Source organism: Ochotona princeps, chromosome 16 (assembly GCF_030435755.1).
Source record: "Ochotona princeps isolate mOchPri1 chromosome 16, mOchPri1.hap1, whole genome shotgun sequence".
NCBI lineage: Eukaryota > Metazoa > Chordata > Mammalia > Lagomorpha > Ochotonidae > Ochotona > Ochotona princeps.
In genome coordinates this window covers 10,387,171-10,404,289 of record NC_080847.1, presented here as the reverse complement: position 1 = coordinate 10,404,289, position 17,119 = coordinate 10,387,171, and the positions used below count along the sequence as shown (strand labels likewise).

Here is a 17,119-nt window from a genome sequence, read left to right as displayed (position 1 = left end):
AGAGACAAGGAGATACAAAGAAAGACTTTCCATCCGCTGATTTACTCCCCAAGTGGCCGCAATAGCCGGACCTGAGTGATCAAAAGCCAGGAGCCAGGAACTTTTTCTGGGCCTCCCAATGGGTTCAGGGTTCCAAGGATTTAGGCCATGATGTGCTGTTTTCCCAGGTCATTAGCAGGGAACTGAATGGGAAGTGGAACAGCTGAGACGTGAACCAGCACCCATGTGGGTTCCTGGCGCTTGGAGGTAGAAGATTAGCCAGTTGAGCCATTGTGCCAGCCCACACTCGTATTTTCTTGAGTGCTGTACCCTGTGTACTCATGAACTGTTTTTGCAAATATTTCATTTGTGATCATGTATTTCATATATTATTCATTCACCAAACTTGCTTTTCAAATTAATGTCTTAGTATCATTTATTATTTCATTATTTTTCTTGTTTCTTTCTCGCTTCCTTTTACTCACACATGTTAATTGACCCAAATTTCCTTTGAAAGGACATTATAGGGAGAAAACAAATGCACAATCAGGGTAAGAGCTCCAGACTTCTGAGTCACGGTTCGGGCTTGCTGGCTTTGTGGGATGTATCTGTGCAGCCTTAGTTTACGTCCTGTGCCTAAGTGGCCCTGGTTCCGTATTGCCCAGCGTAACTGCAGCCTGTGGCATAGCCCATGTCTTAGTGACCCGTGTTTACTCTAGTTCACTGGTGCAGGCAGGAGAAACTTGAAGAGGACAGAACTTTTGTTCACGTCATGAAATGTGAAAACATAGCTCCTAATACCGAGACATCAATTGTTCAAGGCGGTCGTGCTGCTTTACGTTGCCACCAGTAGAGGGGGCAGTTCCAGTTGCTTCATATCCTTTCCAACATACAGTATAGGTTTGTTTTTAGATGCGCCACTAATACAAAGTGTGTGTAACAATAGGTTCATTCTCACTTCCTTAACGATGTATGATGCTGAATACCATTTTGTGTGGCATTCATGTATCTATTTTTAAGTATTTGTCCAAGACTTTGTTCATTTTTCTTTTTATGCTTAATTTTAATGCCCTTTACAACTCAATATTGTAAATATTAGTTGTCAATTATACGTTGATATCTGCTTCTACTCTTAGTTTTTCTTGGTAGGCATAAATTTGTAATTTTGATTTACTATTTTAAGTTTTTTATGTAATAGTTAATGCTTTTTGCCTTCTTGCTAAAAAATATTTTTTTCTTCTCCAAAATGGTGCATATTGACTACAGTATTCACTTCTGGCGAGAGTGTCATCTCCGCTCCTGTATTTGGGTTACTAATCCAGCTTCAATGTCGTTTTTGTGCAGGTGTGGATGGGAGAGCCACATGTCATTACTCACTCTGGGTTATCGACTCTTCCCTACTTTCCTACTCTCACATTCTAGAATTCCTGTTAGAGCTCCACTATCATTCTATTACTTTATCTGTTAATATATGTATCCCTTTTGAGCTGTACTGTGTGTTTTACATTTCTTTGTGTCTGTAGACTGAGCTCAGTAACTTCTTACCCCACTGTCTTGTTCCGGAGGTCCGCTTTAATGAAATCTCATCCCTAGATTTCTAAGGTTTTTCATCTTGAGTGGCCTTAAATGTTCTCAAATATATTTTTCACATTTATTGACATAATCATAAATTATTTCACCTTTATTTTTCTGACATGGCAGTTAGTTTTGAAATGCTAAATTCCTTCCATGTTCTTGGATAAGCCCAAGTTTTAAGCATTATCATTTTAGTAAATAACTAGATTAGATTTACTACTATTTTTTCTGACAATTTGATATCCAAATCTGTGAGAAAAGTTGGCCTATAAGTTTTTTTTCTTTTCAAATAATATCCTTGGTAGGTTTTGGTGTAACATTAAAATATTGTCTTGAAACAAATAGGAAATTATTCTCATAGTCTTTGGAAAAAAATTTTTTTTTAATACTACTGCTCAGGCCTTCTGTGTAAGCTGTCTTTCACTGTTTAAGGAATACAGGTTTTTAATTTTTTTAAGTGATTTATTTCTTTGAAAATCAGAGTTACAGAGAAAGAGGGCGGGGCAAGGAAGGAGGGAAGGAAAGACAGAAAATGTGAACCCGGGGTAGGCCGGGCAGAATCCAGGAGACTCATTCAGAGTATGGTTTCGTTCCTCTACTTCTTCAGATCTGATTTCTTACACTTCTTCTAACTCTTAGGAGGGATGCTCATAATATTGATATTATTCAGCCTTTATGCTTTTATAATATACACCTGTAAGACAGTAAATTTAAAACTTATGTCAAATTTCCCCTATATTTTTAATGTTCCATTTTATATTAATACTTAATTAGAAGCACTTTGGCATTTTCATTTTTGTTCTTTTTTCTTTGGCTTTTTGGAAATGTGTTGAGTAATATTTAGGAATTTTATAGTTATCTTTCTATTACAAAATCCTAGTTTGATTTCACAAATAAAATGAATCTTGGATGATTTCGGGCCTAGAAATTAATTGATAATTTATGGCCCAGAACAGTTCATTTTTCTAAATATGCCCTGTTCTTTTTGCCTGCATACTTAAAGGTTATCGAATATCAAATAGGTTAGTTTGTTACTCAACCTATGTCCCAACTAAATTTGCTACCCTTTTTCTGTTAGTTGCTTGGAAGAGGTTATTAAAACCCACAACTCTGATTCTGAATTTCATTTTTCTATTTTTTGAATGATAAGTTTTTCATATATTTTAAGATATGAAACTTGGTATATACACATTTTGGGATTTTACAGCTTTCTGCTGAACTAACATTTTACCATTATGAAATGTTTTAATCATTAGTGTAAGAGTTCTGACATCAAAGTCTAGTTGATTTGGTGTTTACTAAGAACTTTGAGTGGACATGGTGTATCTCTCATTCTTTCACCCTGAGCTCTCCTGTGTTTTCATATTTAAAGTATGGTATCTGGAAATGCTGCCACGTGGTTGTTTTATAATTCAATCTGAAAATTTTTATCTTTTAATTTTACTATTAAGTCTTTTATATTGAGTGCAATTACTGATATATTTTTTGCTATCAATCTTTTGTTCCATCATTAAGTATTCAGTACCATGATGGGAAAATCATTAGCTGAATTACAGCCAAAATCTTTGTGTTGTTAGAGTAAATAGGCAATAAAATTGGAAAAATGTAAGTGCTAATAAACTCATTCTGTGACGCATTTCTTTCATCTGAGTCCCCATATCTTTCTGAGAAATTATTTTGTCCATCTATTGGAAAAAAAGGAAACATGGCCTTAGAAGTAATTATTTTGGATGATCATACCACAAGGTGTTAATCCAGGAGATGGAAAGTGAATGAATGAATTGTACTGAATCATTTTGCTCTCACTAAAATAAAATTGTTGATAAATACTTAAATAGCATTTATCTTTCTTTATCCCTTTCTTTTTAATGTTCTGGACATATTTTTACTACATTTGATGTGCAAAATTAGTAATTTAAGACTGGCAAACAAGTCTTCACATGTTGGGATACAATTTTAAAACTTGATTTTTTTGGTTGAGGTTTGATACTTACCTGGATTGGAGTGTTCACCATCTTTTACCAAGTGCTCTTTCTACCAATCCAAAATCTTCCTAATCTTTATTACCATATTTGCATTTTTAATTCCGTAATACATTTGGCATGCAGCTACATGCTGCAAGTGGCCCTTGATCTCGAGTTTGCTTGTATGTGTGTATTAGGACTATTCCCTTGCTTAAAGTCCTGTGCTAAAGGAAAGATGTGGAACCACAATGATGTGTTAAAATCTGCTCACTTGCGGAAAAGTTGGTTTGTACACCATGACGTTCTGGTGTCAGTTTTGGTGAATGGGTAGTCATTTTCTGAAGATTGCAGACAGATAAACTCTTGTAATAGTTTTCCTTACAAGAAACAAGTTGCTGATAAGAATATGCTTTCGTCCTTAGTGTGGGTCATCAATGGCCATGACCTATAACTTTGATTTGTGAGGAACAGTAATGATTATCTTAGCACAGGTAATAATGGAACTTTTCTAAGCAGCTGTGATCATTGCCTTACGATTTTGCTAAATAAGCACTTGCCCAAACTGTCTGCAGCTCCTTAAAACAGGAGTCTGTTTGCAGAGGAAAATTTAACATGGCTGTGGATGGAAGTGTTTGCCTCTTCTCAGTGTCCCAGAAGGAGCCGCATGGACGCTCCTCAGTGGGGAGTGCTCAGTCATATTGCTAACAGTTGTGCTTGTGTCTTTTTTTTGCTGCCCCTCCTCCTGGGTGTCGTATTGATTAAATGCAGCTGGGAAATTCCTTTGTTTTCTCTGGCGGCTGATCCAGTGCTGGAGCAATTATGGAAGTTGAGTATTAACATTTTGCCAGTATATAATATTTTTGCCATTTAACCAAAACTCTTTCTTTCTACTAACCCACCCTTCTCTCCGTGGGTGCTGATGAATAATAAAATCAGGTTTATTTAGGCAATTGATTTTATCCCACAAGGAATTTATTCACCTTTTATTTATAGTCTAGAAGAAAGAAAGAACTGAAGTAATACATCTTTTACACATTCATCTGTATGGAAGAGACACAGATATGATTAGCCAAGGCTTACATTGATAACCAAAGACAGAACAACTAATTCAGTGTTTTATCATTTCAACATTCTTAGAAGTGAAAACATTATTTAACTCTTAAGAGACAAATGGTTTACTGCCCAGCTTTCACACTTTGCAACTTGAGATTGAGAAACTTTATGTAATACAAAGTTCCAAGAAGATATTAGAATTCACATCAGGTTCTTAAAGAATTTTTTATTGCACCTTTGGATATTTGAATGAGTACTGGAAATAGGAACAAGTTGAGCAGTTTTTTCTTTATGCCTGGTAAGGTTGCTGTCACCTTAGAGGTGACATTAACCGTTGGCATAGAAAGGCTATAGAGCTGATGTTCTTATTCAGCATTTTTTAAAAGTATTCACTCCACACTGAAGAGGAGATATTTCAATTCAGGAATCAGAATGTGGCAAACAACCTTCCCCCCCACCCAAAGGAGTGATGATGTATTACTACCAAATATAGAATCATTTATAATATTAGTACTCCACAGGGCAGTATTATGGTCATTTCTGTATTTTATTCTAGTAAAGTTTCTAAAAAACAAAGTGTTTTTTTCTCAGAAAGAACAGGAGGGAATATCAAAATATGATATAGTGAGTAATTAAGCATGAGATGATACTTTGCTGTTGAAACTGCAAAATGCCTATCTGAATCTATGCTAAGTCACCCACATCAACTATGTTTTCAATTGTGTAATTGCTATGACTATGAAATGTGTGTCATAATGATTACAAAATCTGGAAATCTGTACTTGTTTTTAAGAGGCAATGGAAGCTTTCCTCAATGTAAGTTTTTGTTTTGTTTTGTTTTTCCCTTCGTTCTTATTCCGTAGCTTAGGGTAAGAGTGAGAGTGAGTTAGGAAGGACAACCCTTGATTGTTGATTATTGCTTAAGGAGATGGGCTGCGGTCTCTGTAGAACCGCTTGCCAGCCAGGACTCCCGGTCTTTTGGTGTCAGTGGTTTAGCATGTCTTTGACTCCTTTCCTCTTAGAGGTGGGCAGATGGAGGTCCGCAGGTGTTGGATGCCGTCACACCTAGGCAAAGCCAGCACTTGAACCCAGGTCTTCAGGTTGCCCTTTCAGGAGTCCGCACCCTGATGCTTGGCTGTGCTGCGGGTGATGCCTTGTGAGCTCAGCCAGGTGGCTGAGTTTCTGCCTTCTGAACCAAGACTGAGCTCTTGCAAGGGCTTTTGCTGTAGCAGTGGATGAAAAAACACTGAGTTCCCTGAAGACTCTGCATGCCCTCCACTGTCTGCAAGTAGTGAAACCACAGTTTGAAATGTCGTTGTGTCTTTAGCTAACTTCATATTTGTTTTTGTAAAATTAGTTTTGTTCACCGTTGCCTTTACTTGATTGATGGCAGCAAAACTGGCAAGAGGTAATGAGACTTTCCACAAAATGTATCTTTACCGGGACGTAACAAATGACTGTGGCTAACCTCATCTGCAGGGATTGCGGCTTTCAGTTTGAGGAACCGGAAAAGGAACTGCAGTGAGAACAGGTGCTTGAAGGGCACTCGGTGCTTATGCTGAGGCTCCGCGTGCTGTGTGAGAGCAGGGTGACACTGCCTCTGTCCTGAGTCCTTCAGGGACCCACTTCCTCAGTAACTAGCAACCCTTCTCAAGACTCTTTGCACAAGTGGGGGTAAAGTGAAAGCACTTGAGCAGTGTTATGCATACTTTGTGATTCGAAGGGAGATATTGATGAGAAAGGCAAAATGCCATGGCCATCTTAAAAAAAAAAAAAAGCAATAGTTGTAGCAGTGTTTCTGGAAAGGAACACTTTTTGTAACTCAAAAATGATAACAGGAATCTCTGAGTCCTATATTTGGGTGATCATTTTGATTAATTTTCCCTTTAATTTTTACTCAATGAAGTATTTCAGTTAACTACAAAAACACAGTATTTGGCATATTTAATACATCTCAAATTTTTATCATACATATTTCTTCCAGGGGGATTAACGTTATGGATAACTAAACTGTTTGACTTGAAGCCATTTAGTTACCCTTTCTTGATGTAATTCCCATATTTTATTCCTTGAGCGACTATGTTGGGTGCATTTTAATACTATTTACTTGTCCATTAACTGTACCTCAAGCAGTTTTAGATTTCACATAAATGATATCATCTTGTACATACTGTTTTTCCAACATGCTTTTTTCCCCACTCATCATGTTTTGAAGACTTAATTATATGTTAGGTCTACATTGCTTTAAATCATTTTAATAAATGTAAAGCATTCCAGTATGTGAAATGACAGCGTTTATCTATTCTGTTGGATTTTTAGATAGTTCCTAGTCTTTTTGATATTATCAACAGTTCTGCGTTGAACATTTTTGTGCATTATCTTCTTTGTGCCACTATGTGAGGTTTTTCCTTAGGATAAATACCTGCAGGTGCAATTTCTGAATCTTAGGGGAAACTTATCCTGCATTTCACTGGATTCTGAATTGGTTAGTCAGCTGTTTGTAGCAGTTTATACTTCCACTGGCAGTATGTGAGCACTATTTTCCCATAACTTCACCAATATGTCACCCACCCAACCGGGTGGATCAAACTGGTTTTTGCTAACCTGAGGTTTGTGAAATGGCATCTTAGCTTGTATTTTTGATTATTAAAACTATCTAACTATGTTACAAGCGTATGGGAATCCCTAAACTTTCTTTTTCTACGCTGAAGTTTTTGTATGTGTTGCACATTGCTGATGCTCAAAACATAAAGCAATATTTTGAAAATAGGTAATGAAAGTTCTCGCTCCCATTCCGCCCCGTCCAGCCCATCCCATTCCCATTTTATTAGTTCCTTGTGGTTTTTTTGCAAATAGATGCAAGTATGAATGCAAGCTTTTATTTTTTCCTCATTACACAAAAATGACCTGTGTCAGTTCTTCTATATCTTGCTTTTTCCACTTACATGTGTCCAGGAAATATTTTCTTATGACTCACTGGGTAGTCTGTCACACCTATACAGTGTTCTACTTTTAGGTATATTACAGATTTTGATGTTTCCCATTCTAATGTTGTTATGAGTAATATATTAAACACCCAGACTTTATTCTGGCTTGTGTATAGAATAGAGCCCTAGAAGAAGGGCTGCAGAAGAAATAGCTTTATCATTTTAATAGATACATTGATCTATGTTGCCAAACTTGCTCCAGTGAGTTGGGAAGAATGATACCCTTTTCTCTTCCCACACCAATATGTGAAACTGTCTTTTCCTCCCCACCTTGTTTTTTAGTTTTGTTGCTTCAATTGGAGCATCAGCTATATCTCAACTGAAATACATAGTTGCATTCAGAACTTTATGTTTGTTTTTGGTTTTTTTCAGTTTTACTGTGGTATATTTAGGTATAAATTTCTTTTTAATTAATCCCATTTTTTTTAAGATTTACTTTTTTTTTTTTATTACAAAGTCAGATATACAGAGAGGAGGAGAGACAGAGAGGAAGATCTTCCGTCCGATGATGCACTCCCCAAGTGACTGCAACGGCCGGTGCGCCACCAATCCGATGCCGGAAACCTGGAACCTCTTCTGGGGGTCCCACGCGGGTGCAGTGTCCGAATGCATTGGGCCGTCCTCAACTGCTTTCCCAGGCCACAAGCAGGGAGCTGGATGGGAAGTGGAGCTGCCGGGATTAGAACCGGCACCCATATGGGATCCCGGCATGTTCAAGGCGAGGACTTTAGCCGCTAGGCCACGCCGCCGGGCCCTAATTAATCCCATTTGACTTTAAGCATGCTTTCTGAATTATGCGTTGATGTTTTTAATTCCAAAAAAAAATTCCTAGCTTTATATTTTGAAATACTTCAAAATGTCTTTCCATCATTGCATTTTTCCTGCAAAAGGCAACTCATTTCTCTTGGGAGAAAGGTACTTAAATCCAGTTTCCAAAGTTTTAACCACCCAACTAAATGTAGTGAGGTATACAAAGAGAATTCCACATGGTAAGCCAACAGAACCACAAAGAATCAGGTAATGAAACAACCATGCTTAGCATCTTCAGTGAAGCAGTGGAGGACTGGTGAGATGGCTCAACTAGTTAATCCTCTGTTTCCAAGTGCCAGCATCCCATAGGGGTGCCAGTTTGTGTCCTGGTTGCTCCACTTCTGATCCAGCTCCTTGCTTATGGCCTAGGAAAACAGTGGAGGATGGCCCAAAGCCTTGGGACGCTGCATCCTCATTGGAGGCCTGAAAGAAGCTCCTGGCTTCAGATCAGCTCACCTCCAGCTGTTGTGACCATTTGAACAATGAATTAGCAAATGGAAGATCTTTCTGTTTCTGTCTCTCAGTCTCTCTATAAATCTGCCTTTCCAATAAAAAGAAAATAAAATAAAACTTTAAAAAAAATGGAGAGTGATCCCCTAACAATAATAAATGAAAAGGAAATCTAATTGGAAAGGCTCACACTTCAGGGCTTATAGGGGCAAAAAAGCCTAGTTTTAAGATAAAAAGTGTCAAAGGATATTATAGATAACAAAAGATTTATAAATAACAAAAACAGTGAAACAGAATACAGTCCAACAAATACAAAAGACAATAGGGAGAAATAAAAATGTGTAGAAAACACAACAAGTAAGAGACAAATACGGCTGGCACAGAGGAATACGCTGCAGCTGTGATGCTGGCATCGCATTCGGGGCACCACTTCACGTTCCAGCCGCTCCACTTCTGAGCCAGTTGCCTGCTAATGCTCCTGGGAATGTAGCAGAGTATCTGGGGCTTGACACCCATGTGGGAGATCAGGATGGAGTTTTTGGCTACTCTTTTGGCCTGTGGGTGTTATACTCTATGGAACACTTAAAATCTATAAAAGGTTGTTCATCGTATGTTTGGATCATACATTCTTGAATGGAGCAAAAACATTTGCTAAGAAACAAGAAACTAGTATTCTTGGTTCTTATTGAAACCCAGCCCCAGATATCAACAAAACATTCAACGTTTATGTCTTGATTTTTTGTTGTTGACATTAGAGTAACCCATCTATTGTGGCATTGCAGAGATCAAACAGAACATAATGTACAGGTTTTTATCTTCAAAGTCAAGAACCTTCGTGACATACATAGAATCAGGTTAATTGTTGTATCTTGAATGAAGTCAGGGACTTGAATTGCTAGGCTGAATACAGATGCTCTTACTATTTAAAATTTAAAGCTTTAAGTACTTTTGTCTATTTTTTTTCTGTGTAAGAAATATCCACCACCCAGACTGGTGTGCGTGTGTGTGTGTGTGCGTGCATGCTGCCAGACCCAAGCCAGGAGTGTCTCTCACATGGGTGGCAGGGAGCAAACCAGTGGAACCATTACCTGCCACCTCCCAGGGTGCTCAGAAGCCAGAATTGGGAGTGGAGCCTGAACTCAGATCCCGGCAGTCTGACATGGGATACAGGTACCCCAAATGGCTACGGCTGTAGTCCTCACTAAATGTTTAGGAATATAGTTCCTTTTAAATAGTCCATTTTCAGTTTTCGTCCTTCCTGTTCAAGATTGGATTTAAGTATTCTCAGGCTGCACGGCTGTTTGCATGTGTACTCAGTATGGTCATTTTGAGAATGAGGAGTCTAGCTCTTTGATGGGCTAAAGAGAAGGCCAGTTGAGGAATTCAGTCACCCTCCTGGTCAGACTGCAGTGTTTAAAGCATTTGTGAAGAAAATTCTTGGGTACTCATCGCAACGATTCGCATTTTATGTGTTTGTTACTGCAACCAGGCAAGGGAGTTGCGTTTTCTTTGCATCCAGAATGTCTTAAGTTTTGCGATCTTGTCTTGTCCCTGGCTCGGTGGGGGAAGTGGGTGGTCAGAAAGAAGTGCCTGCCTGAGATTGTGTGACATTCCCTATGTTCAGCTTAGATAAACAGTAGCCAAGGAGTGTCATTCCAGAGTGAATTTGAAGGTGTGCTTGTATTTTATAACTCCCAGGTGAAAAGGTGTTTGTGTCTCTCTATGGAGCTGCCGTGGACTTGAACATAAGGCTGGACAAGAATTCTTTGATCATCGAGAAGACCTACATCTCTCTCTCCAGTCAGCGAACTGTAACCATTCACAACCGCAGTAACATCATTGCCCATTTCCAGTGGAAGGTATTCGCCACCCAGGAAGAAGAGGAAAGAGAAAAGTATAGGTTTGTAGCAGAAATCATCCCTAATCAATAAAGGGTGCGGAGTGGGTGGGGAGGGGCAGCGTAAAAATCAGTTAATGTGAAAAATCAGTGAGTTTTATAGCAACTTTTGAAGCAGCTCAATTTTAAACTTTTATACCTTGGGTTCCAGTGTATGATGCTCTTTCATAATGCTCATATGAAGAACCGTAGCTGGGCTCTGTGGAGCAGAACATTGCCATCCCCAATTCACCTTACCCTTACTGTAACTGAGCAGTCATGGAACTGCTAGATTTTAAAGACCAAATATATCATTCTTTATTCTTCTTTCAAAGCTAATCTACTTATCTGTTTCTTCTTATAACTTTATCAAGTCTGATCAGTTTATAAAAATAATTTCTTTTGGACCGGCATCAGTGTAGATTCTTTTTTTTTCAGTTAAGAAATATTTCCAGAAAATATGAAGAATGAGGAGATGGAGAGCTTCGATATAATGACTTTTATGGTCTTGGTTTTAGTTGCATTATTCAATCACTGCTAACCATGTAATTTAATAATGATTTCTTACTCATATCACTAACACACTGCTTTTTGAAAATGATATTTTAGGCAGTGGAGAAAATTAATAAAACGTGAAACCAAAATGTGTAACTAATCTCACTGCTGCTGAATTTTGAACATTTCTTTTTAACCGAATACATCCTTGCCTCTTTTAAACTCGCTTTCATTTTATCTCTTGCCAGCCTCTCTAAATTAACACTTTGGGCTGCTTTCACTGGAATTTGTTTCAGCTTCTTTTTTTCACCCTTTTTACTTGCCTCTCCATTTTCATTAAAGATTAGCCCTGGGAGACTTCAAAGCTTTGTTTAAGACCAAGTTAGCATGCGATAAAAATAAAAATCGTAGGTCCTTGGAAACCAGGTGCACGTCCCCCAGTGTGCTCTTCCTAATTGAATCAGAAGGAGCTTCGACAATGACAGGACACAGTGGGCCAGAGGCCTTGTCATTCAGACAATAAGCTTTAATCACTGGATTGCCACTGTGCCACCTTTAAAAGGGGGAAGAAAAGAAAACCCTGCCCTGCTCTGGCCTCGTAGCGTGGAGATGTCAGTGGCTAGGAAAGGCAGCTGTGGCTTCATTTGTCCTGATTCTCCCAGCCGACACCTGCTCGCCAGCCAATCACCCAGACGTGCTCAGAGAGAACATGAAAGTGTGGACACAAGTCCTGAAGGTGAAACAGCAGAAGCGGTGTTGTAACACTGCCCTTGTCCTGTAAGCCTACATCGTAAGAGGTACACCAGCTACATTTTTGCCGTGACTCTGGGTTGGACTTGTATGTATATCATGTGTGTGTTTGATGCTGTGCCAGTGTCCAAAAACTATCTAAGGAAGTTAATTTTAGCAGTTAAACTGAAAAAAAAAATTAAAGCCCATTAGCATTGGGGATGCTGAACTACAGTGAATATAATTCCAGCCATACAAGAAGGGACATTTATTTTATTATTTTTCCCTATCACTTCACCTCCCCCAGCACTCACACCCTGATTTCTTTCATGTGGTCTTTTGATCTTACATTTCTTGTTGCATTGTCTCTCTTTTACTCTATCTCTTACTTTTATTTTCGTAACAAGGGACAATGCAGCATAGCTGTTACAGAACTGGAACTAGGAGCCTAATTTTGTCATCTAGCATCCTGCCCCTCTGAACAAGTAAACTTGGAAAGTAACTTCATGCCAGTGAAAGATAATGCTGTCTTTTCACTTTGGGTGACATTCAGCAACAGAGCTCATGTTTTCTCGCATGCAGTTTACAGAGCCTGTTAATGAAGGTCAGAAATTTGGTGTAGCAGTAAAGTCACTTCTTGGAATGCCTGTGTCTCATATTAGGATGTCTAGTTTCAGTCCCTGTTCCGCTTCCAATCCCAGCTCACCAGTGACATGCACGCTGGGAGGCAGTACGCAATGGCTCAGGTACCTGGGTTCCTGCTTCTCATGTGGGCCACCTGGATTGCCTTTCCAGCTGCTGACTACCGCCTAGCCCAGTCCCAGCCAGCCATCGTGGGCATTTATAGATTGAAACAGTGAGTGGGAGAGCTCTATCTGTCTTTTTCTCTATCTGCTTGTCCCTTTGCCATTCAAAGAATTTTTTCCCTAAGTTGTAAAGAGTCTACTTGAATGGGTATCCATTCCTTTTTTTCCTCCTCACCTGATTGCTGGGGGAGATGGATGCCATTGTAGCCCATCTCTTCATTGATTAGAGGACCCCTTCTCTCTCTGTGCCCTCTCTTGTTCCTCTACTCATCCTAGCGTCCTGTATGTTCTGTTCTCAGCCATCCTGGAGGCGAGTGCCAGGACAGGCTCACCCTCTCCAAAAGCAAGACAGAGACGGAGCTGCTTGCCCTTGGCTCAGCACTTCTGTCCCCCCTGCCTGGCAGCCGTGCTCTTGCTGTGGGGGGGGCCCCTCCTCATGCACATCACAGATTTTTCTGTTTTCAGACAGCCATCAGTAGCAGACGAAGCAGAATGTTCTTTTACAGCTTGCTAATGGGTAGAGGTTTGTGCAGCCCTGAAAAGCAGCAGCAAGGGCAGTGGCTGATGGGATGCGTCTTCTCCTGAGCTCCCAGCAGCACCTGTGCAGGTGTCCTTGGGGTTAGCCTCTGCATCACACTCTCTGGCTCATGAGAGTGAGCAGCTTCTTCTTTTCTCCATCCCCTTCATAGTCTGTGATTAAAAATGTAGAGAGAGAAGGTAGGCTTTGATCCTGAGGTGATACACATTTCTCAAGGCCTTCCATGATGCCAGGGAGCTGAGATTTAACATCCCTGTAAACTTGCAGGTGAGACCAGGAGCCTGTGTGCTGCTTTGCAGTTGTAAGGCAGGTCAAAGCTTGCCTTAAGGCAATTTATCTGCTGGGACTGAAGTCCTTTAGAAGGTGCTGATGGCTTTGACCCACACCCTAACTCCTGCTGCAACCATCATGGTTTTTTATCCAGCATCTTGATGTGCTGTCTCTTCCCACCAGAGGAGTTTCCACCCCTTGGAGTCCTCTTCCCTTCTGACAGTCTGTAATCTCTGTTCCAGTAGGGCTGACCCCTTCCTGCCCACTTTGCTTAGTGTGTTGACACAAGCCTGAGGACTCTTGTCCAGTTTTGTGGATGTAGGGCTGCTTCTAGGCTCCAAACTCCAACCATGTGTCCCCTGAGGAAATAGTTCTGAGCTATTGTTTGTTTTTCACTCTTTTTTGCAACTTTAGAACCTGAGACAGGGACCTTTAGAAAGAAAAGTTCTCTTCATTTTCTTCCCTTCACATTTATCTGAATCCTGCAGAGCAATTAATCTCTCTGGAAATAGACACACCAGTCATTCTTCCTTTCTTTCCCAGCCTGGTCCTGAGGGATTCTCATCACATTTACTGTAGGCAGAAACTCAGCATGAACTACTAAGTTCTCTTTCTCCATCAAGGGCATGGCCATTGTCCCAGTGGCTACCCAGAGCTAGCTCAAATTCTTGATCTGCCCTTAGGAAAAAAAAACTGGAATTCTCACTGGGGCTTCCACTGAGTGGTCAGTATGGATTTATTTCATCACGTTGAAGTACGGGAAATGGTGTGTTCCTCTAGACAAATCAGTTTTAATTGGGCTTCAGGTTTGCCACTGGCTCCTAATAAATGTAGTTTGGTGGCATTGGTAGGACTCTTCACTTCTCTCAGGTCATTTAAGAATCGAATCTGAAGACAAACATGGTAACCTGGTACACAGGAGTAGGACCACGGCCTCAGTTCATAGCTGTCATTGCAGAGTTTCTCTCCCGGGTCACATGGCCCATCTGTTCCATTCCAAGTGGGGTGCAGGAATTTTTGACAGCCTGCAAGGCTGTGGTCTCTGGGTTTTAGTCTTCTCAGCAGCCAATTACCGCTGCATGTGGATTGTGTGAGAGATCAGGGTTCAAGTTTCAAGCCCCTCACGATGAAAGAGCATTACTTACTCAATCCTGCTGCACCTGAGGCTCAAGACTCTCTCAAACTCTGCCTTTCAAATAAATAAAGCTATGTTTAAAAAGAAAAGCTGAGTGGATGTCATGTTTTGTATTCAATTCTCTTCTTGTCCTGTGCAGTTCTGTCTGATCCATTCATGTTGCTTTGTGTACTTCTCTGCCTCTGGGTGCTTGTGCAGGCTCCTGCCTGCTGCACATCTACCACCTTTTATCCATGTCTTCCTGCAGGGATTGTATTCAAGGGTTAGTGGTAATGTTCACATATTGGGCAATCATGGAAAATCTGTATTGCTTTAAACTGAGAAATAATTAACAAGTTTTAAAATGAGTCAATTTCTGGTGCTGGCATGGTGGTGTAGAAAGCTAAACCTCTGCCTGTGACAACAGCATACCATACGGGTCCTGGTTCTAGTCCCAGTTGTTCCACTTCTGATTTAGCTCCCTGCTAATAGTCAGGGGAGGAAGCAGAGGATGGCCCACAGGCCTAGGGGCTGTGCTTTGGACTGGCTGAGCTCTGGCTGTTGCAGCTGTTTGGGGAGTGAACCAGCAGATGGAAGATTGATTTCTTTCTCTCTGTCTGTATATAACTCTTTCAAGTGTAATCTATGTCTTTTTTAAAAAATTCCTTTTATTATTTTGCTTTTATTTGAAAGAGTTACACAGAAAACGAGACAGAGATATCTTATATCCACTGGTTCACTCCCCAAAGGGTAGAAATGACTGAAGCTGGTCCTTTCTGAAGCCAGGGGCTTCTTCCTGGTTTCTTACAGGGATAGAGGGCCCGAGGACCTGAGCCATCCTCTGCTGCTTTCCCAGGCCATAAGCAGGGAGCTGGAGCAAAAGTAAGGCAGTCAGGACTTGAACTGGTGCCTGTATGGGATGCCAGCAGACATGTTCCTCTCTCCAACCCTTCCCCAGCTCAGCCACTGTAGACAGACATCTGGGGAATGAACCAATCCTGAGAGTCTCTCTCGCTCTCTCTCATTCTCTCCTTCTGTCTCTTTCTCCCCCTGCCTCTCAAATAAGTAAGTTAAAAAAAATCACAGGCATTTTAAAATGCTATAAAATATTTTTCCTTATTATTATTTTACTAGAGAAGCACAGTAGGAAGCAAGATTGCTCATTGGCTAGTATCCGGTAATACAAAATGCGAAAGACCCTCTTGGCCGTCTGGGCTCCCATGCTTCAACATTGTGACCTAGAGCACGTCATTAATCTTTCTGAACCTTGGTTTGATGATCCGTAAAGTGGGAATGATGTCAATAATAAAAACCACCTCATGCTGTAGTTATGAGTATTAAATTAGATGATGCACGTGAAGAGTTTGGCCAGTGCCTGATAACCAACATTTAGCCAATCCTTCATTTTCTAACATCAGATTTACTCACTGGGCTTGCTGGCGTCATTCCAGAACCTTAATAAATGTCTTTGTAGCTGCGTCTTTGCTTACAAACATGATTATTTCTTAGGGTTTATTCCTGCTGGTAAAATTTATTATTTGAGAAGGTACATAATTTATAAGTCTTTTAGGTAATTATCAAGTAACAACATAAAAATAGATAGATTCATTTCCTTCTGCAGACGAGCTGTCTGTGATCTGCCCAGCTCGGCCCAGCAGTGATTACCGTGATGCTGCTTCCCACCTAGCAATAAAGAGAAAACACAGAGCACTTTTTTCCTGGGAACTAGAACAGCTGAACCCATTTCCTTGACTTCTTTATGCTTTGTTACCAAAGGTCTCTGAATGCTCATGAGTAAAAAAGAGATATTTGATAACCCCAAGCATAGAGAGTAATTTAGAAAATGAGGTAGACCCAGAACAGGAATTCAACAACCCAGGCTCCTGCTCAGCACTCACATTGCTAAACAATTTGTCATCACTGGTAATGTGAGCACAGTGCTTGGGAGATGATCATTTGTTCTGGGAGGAGGCAAAACCTCACGAGAAAAGTTGCACACAGCTCCTGTGCCAGCTGGGGAAGGCTGCTCCTCTAACTTACCCAACGTGAGAGACAGTAATGGTGGCGGGCGTCCCGGAGGGTGTAGTGAGGGACTCCAGGCCCAGCTTGAGCATGTTGGTATTTGCCTATGATTACCACAAAGAGAAAACTGGTGTTTATAGAGTGCCTGCTTTGTCCTGAGAACTGCACCAGGTCCTCAAAAATTTAACCTTTAGCACATCTTTCTTACAGAGAGGCACCTCCCAACGTCCTAGAGCCAGTAGATAGGTCATAGAGTCTGTATCCAAACCTGGTTCCTGCTATCTGTGGGCTCTGTGGACTGGGAAACTGTCAACTGGGAAAGAATCAGAATTCAGCCAGTTTAGAAGTCACAGACATACCATTGCCGACCAACACCCCAAACTGGTTGGAGGTATTGTTGTAGAACCCTCAAACTGGGTCTACTCACCTCATGTACAGAAAGCCGATCACT

At 40.5% G+C, this 17,119-nt stretch overlaps 1 protein-coding gene across 2 annotated transcripts in view; it reads left to right on the top strand.

The window, feature by feature from the left end:
* HYDIN (HYDIN axonemal central pair apparatus protein) overlaps positions 1 to 17,119 on the top strand; it is a 312,592-nt gene that overhangs the window by 82,440 nt on the left and 213,033 nt on the right. For both annotated transcript variants that reach the window (XM_058674096.1, XM_058674095.1), the window contains exon 8: positions 10,517 to 10,718. In XM_058674096.1, the coding sequence (XP_058530079.1) occupies positions 10,517 to 10,718 (202 nt within the window). The remainder of the gene's footprint in view (positions 1 to 10,516; positions 10,719 to 17,119) is intronic.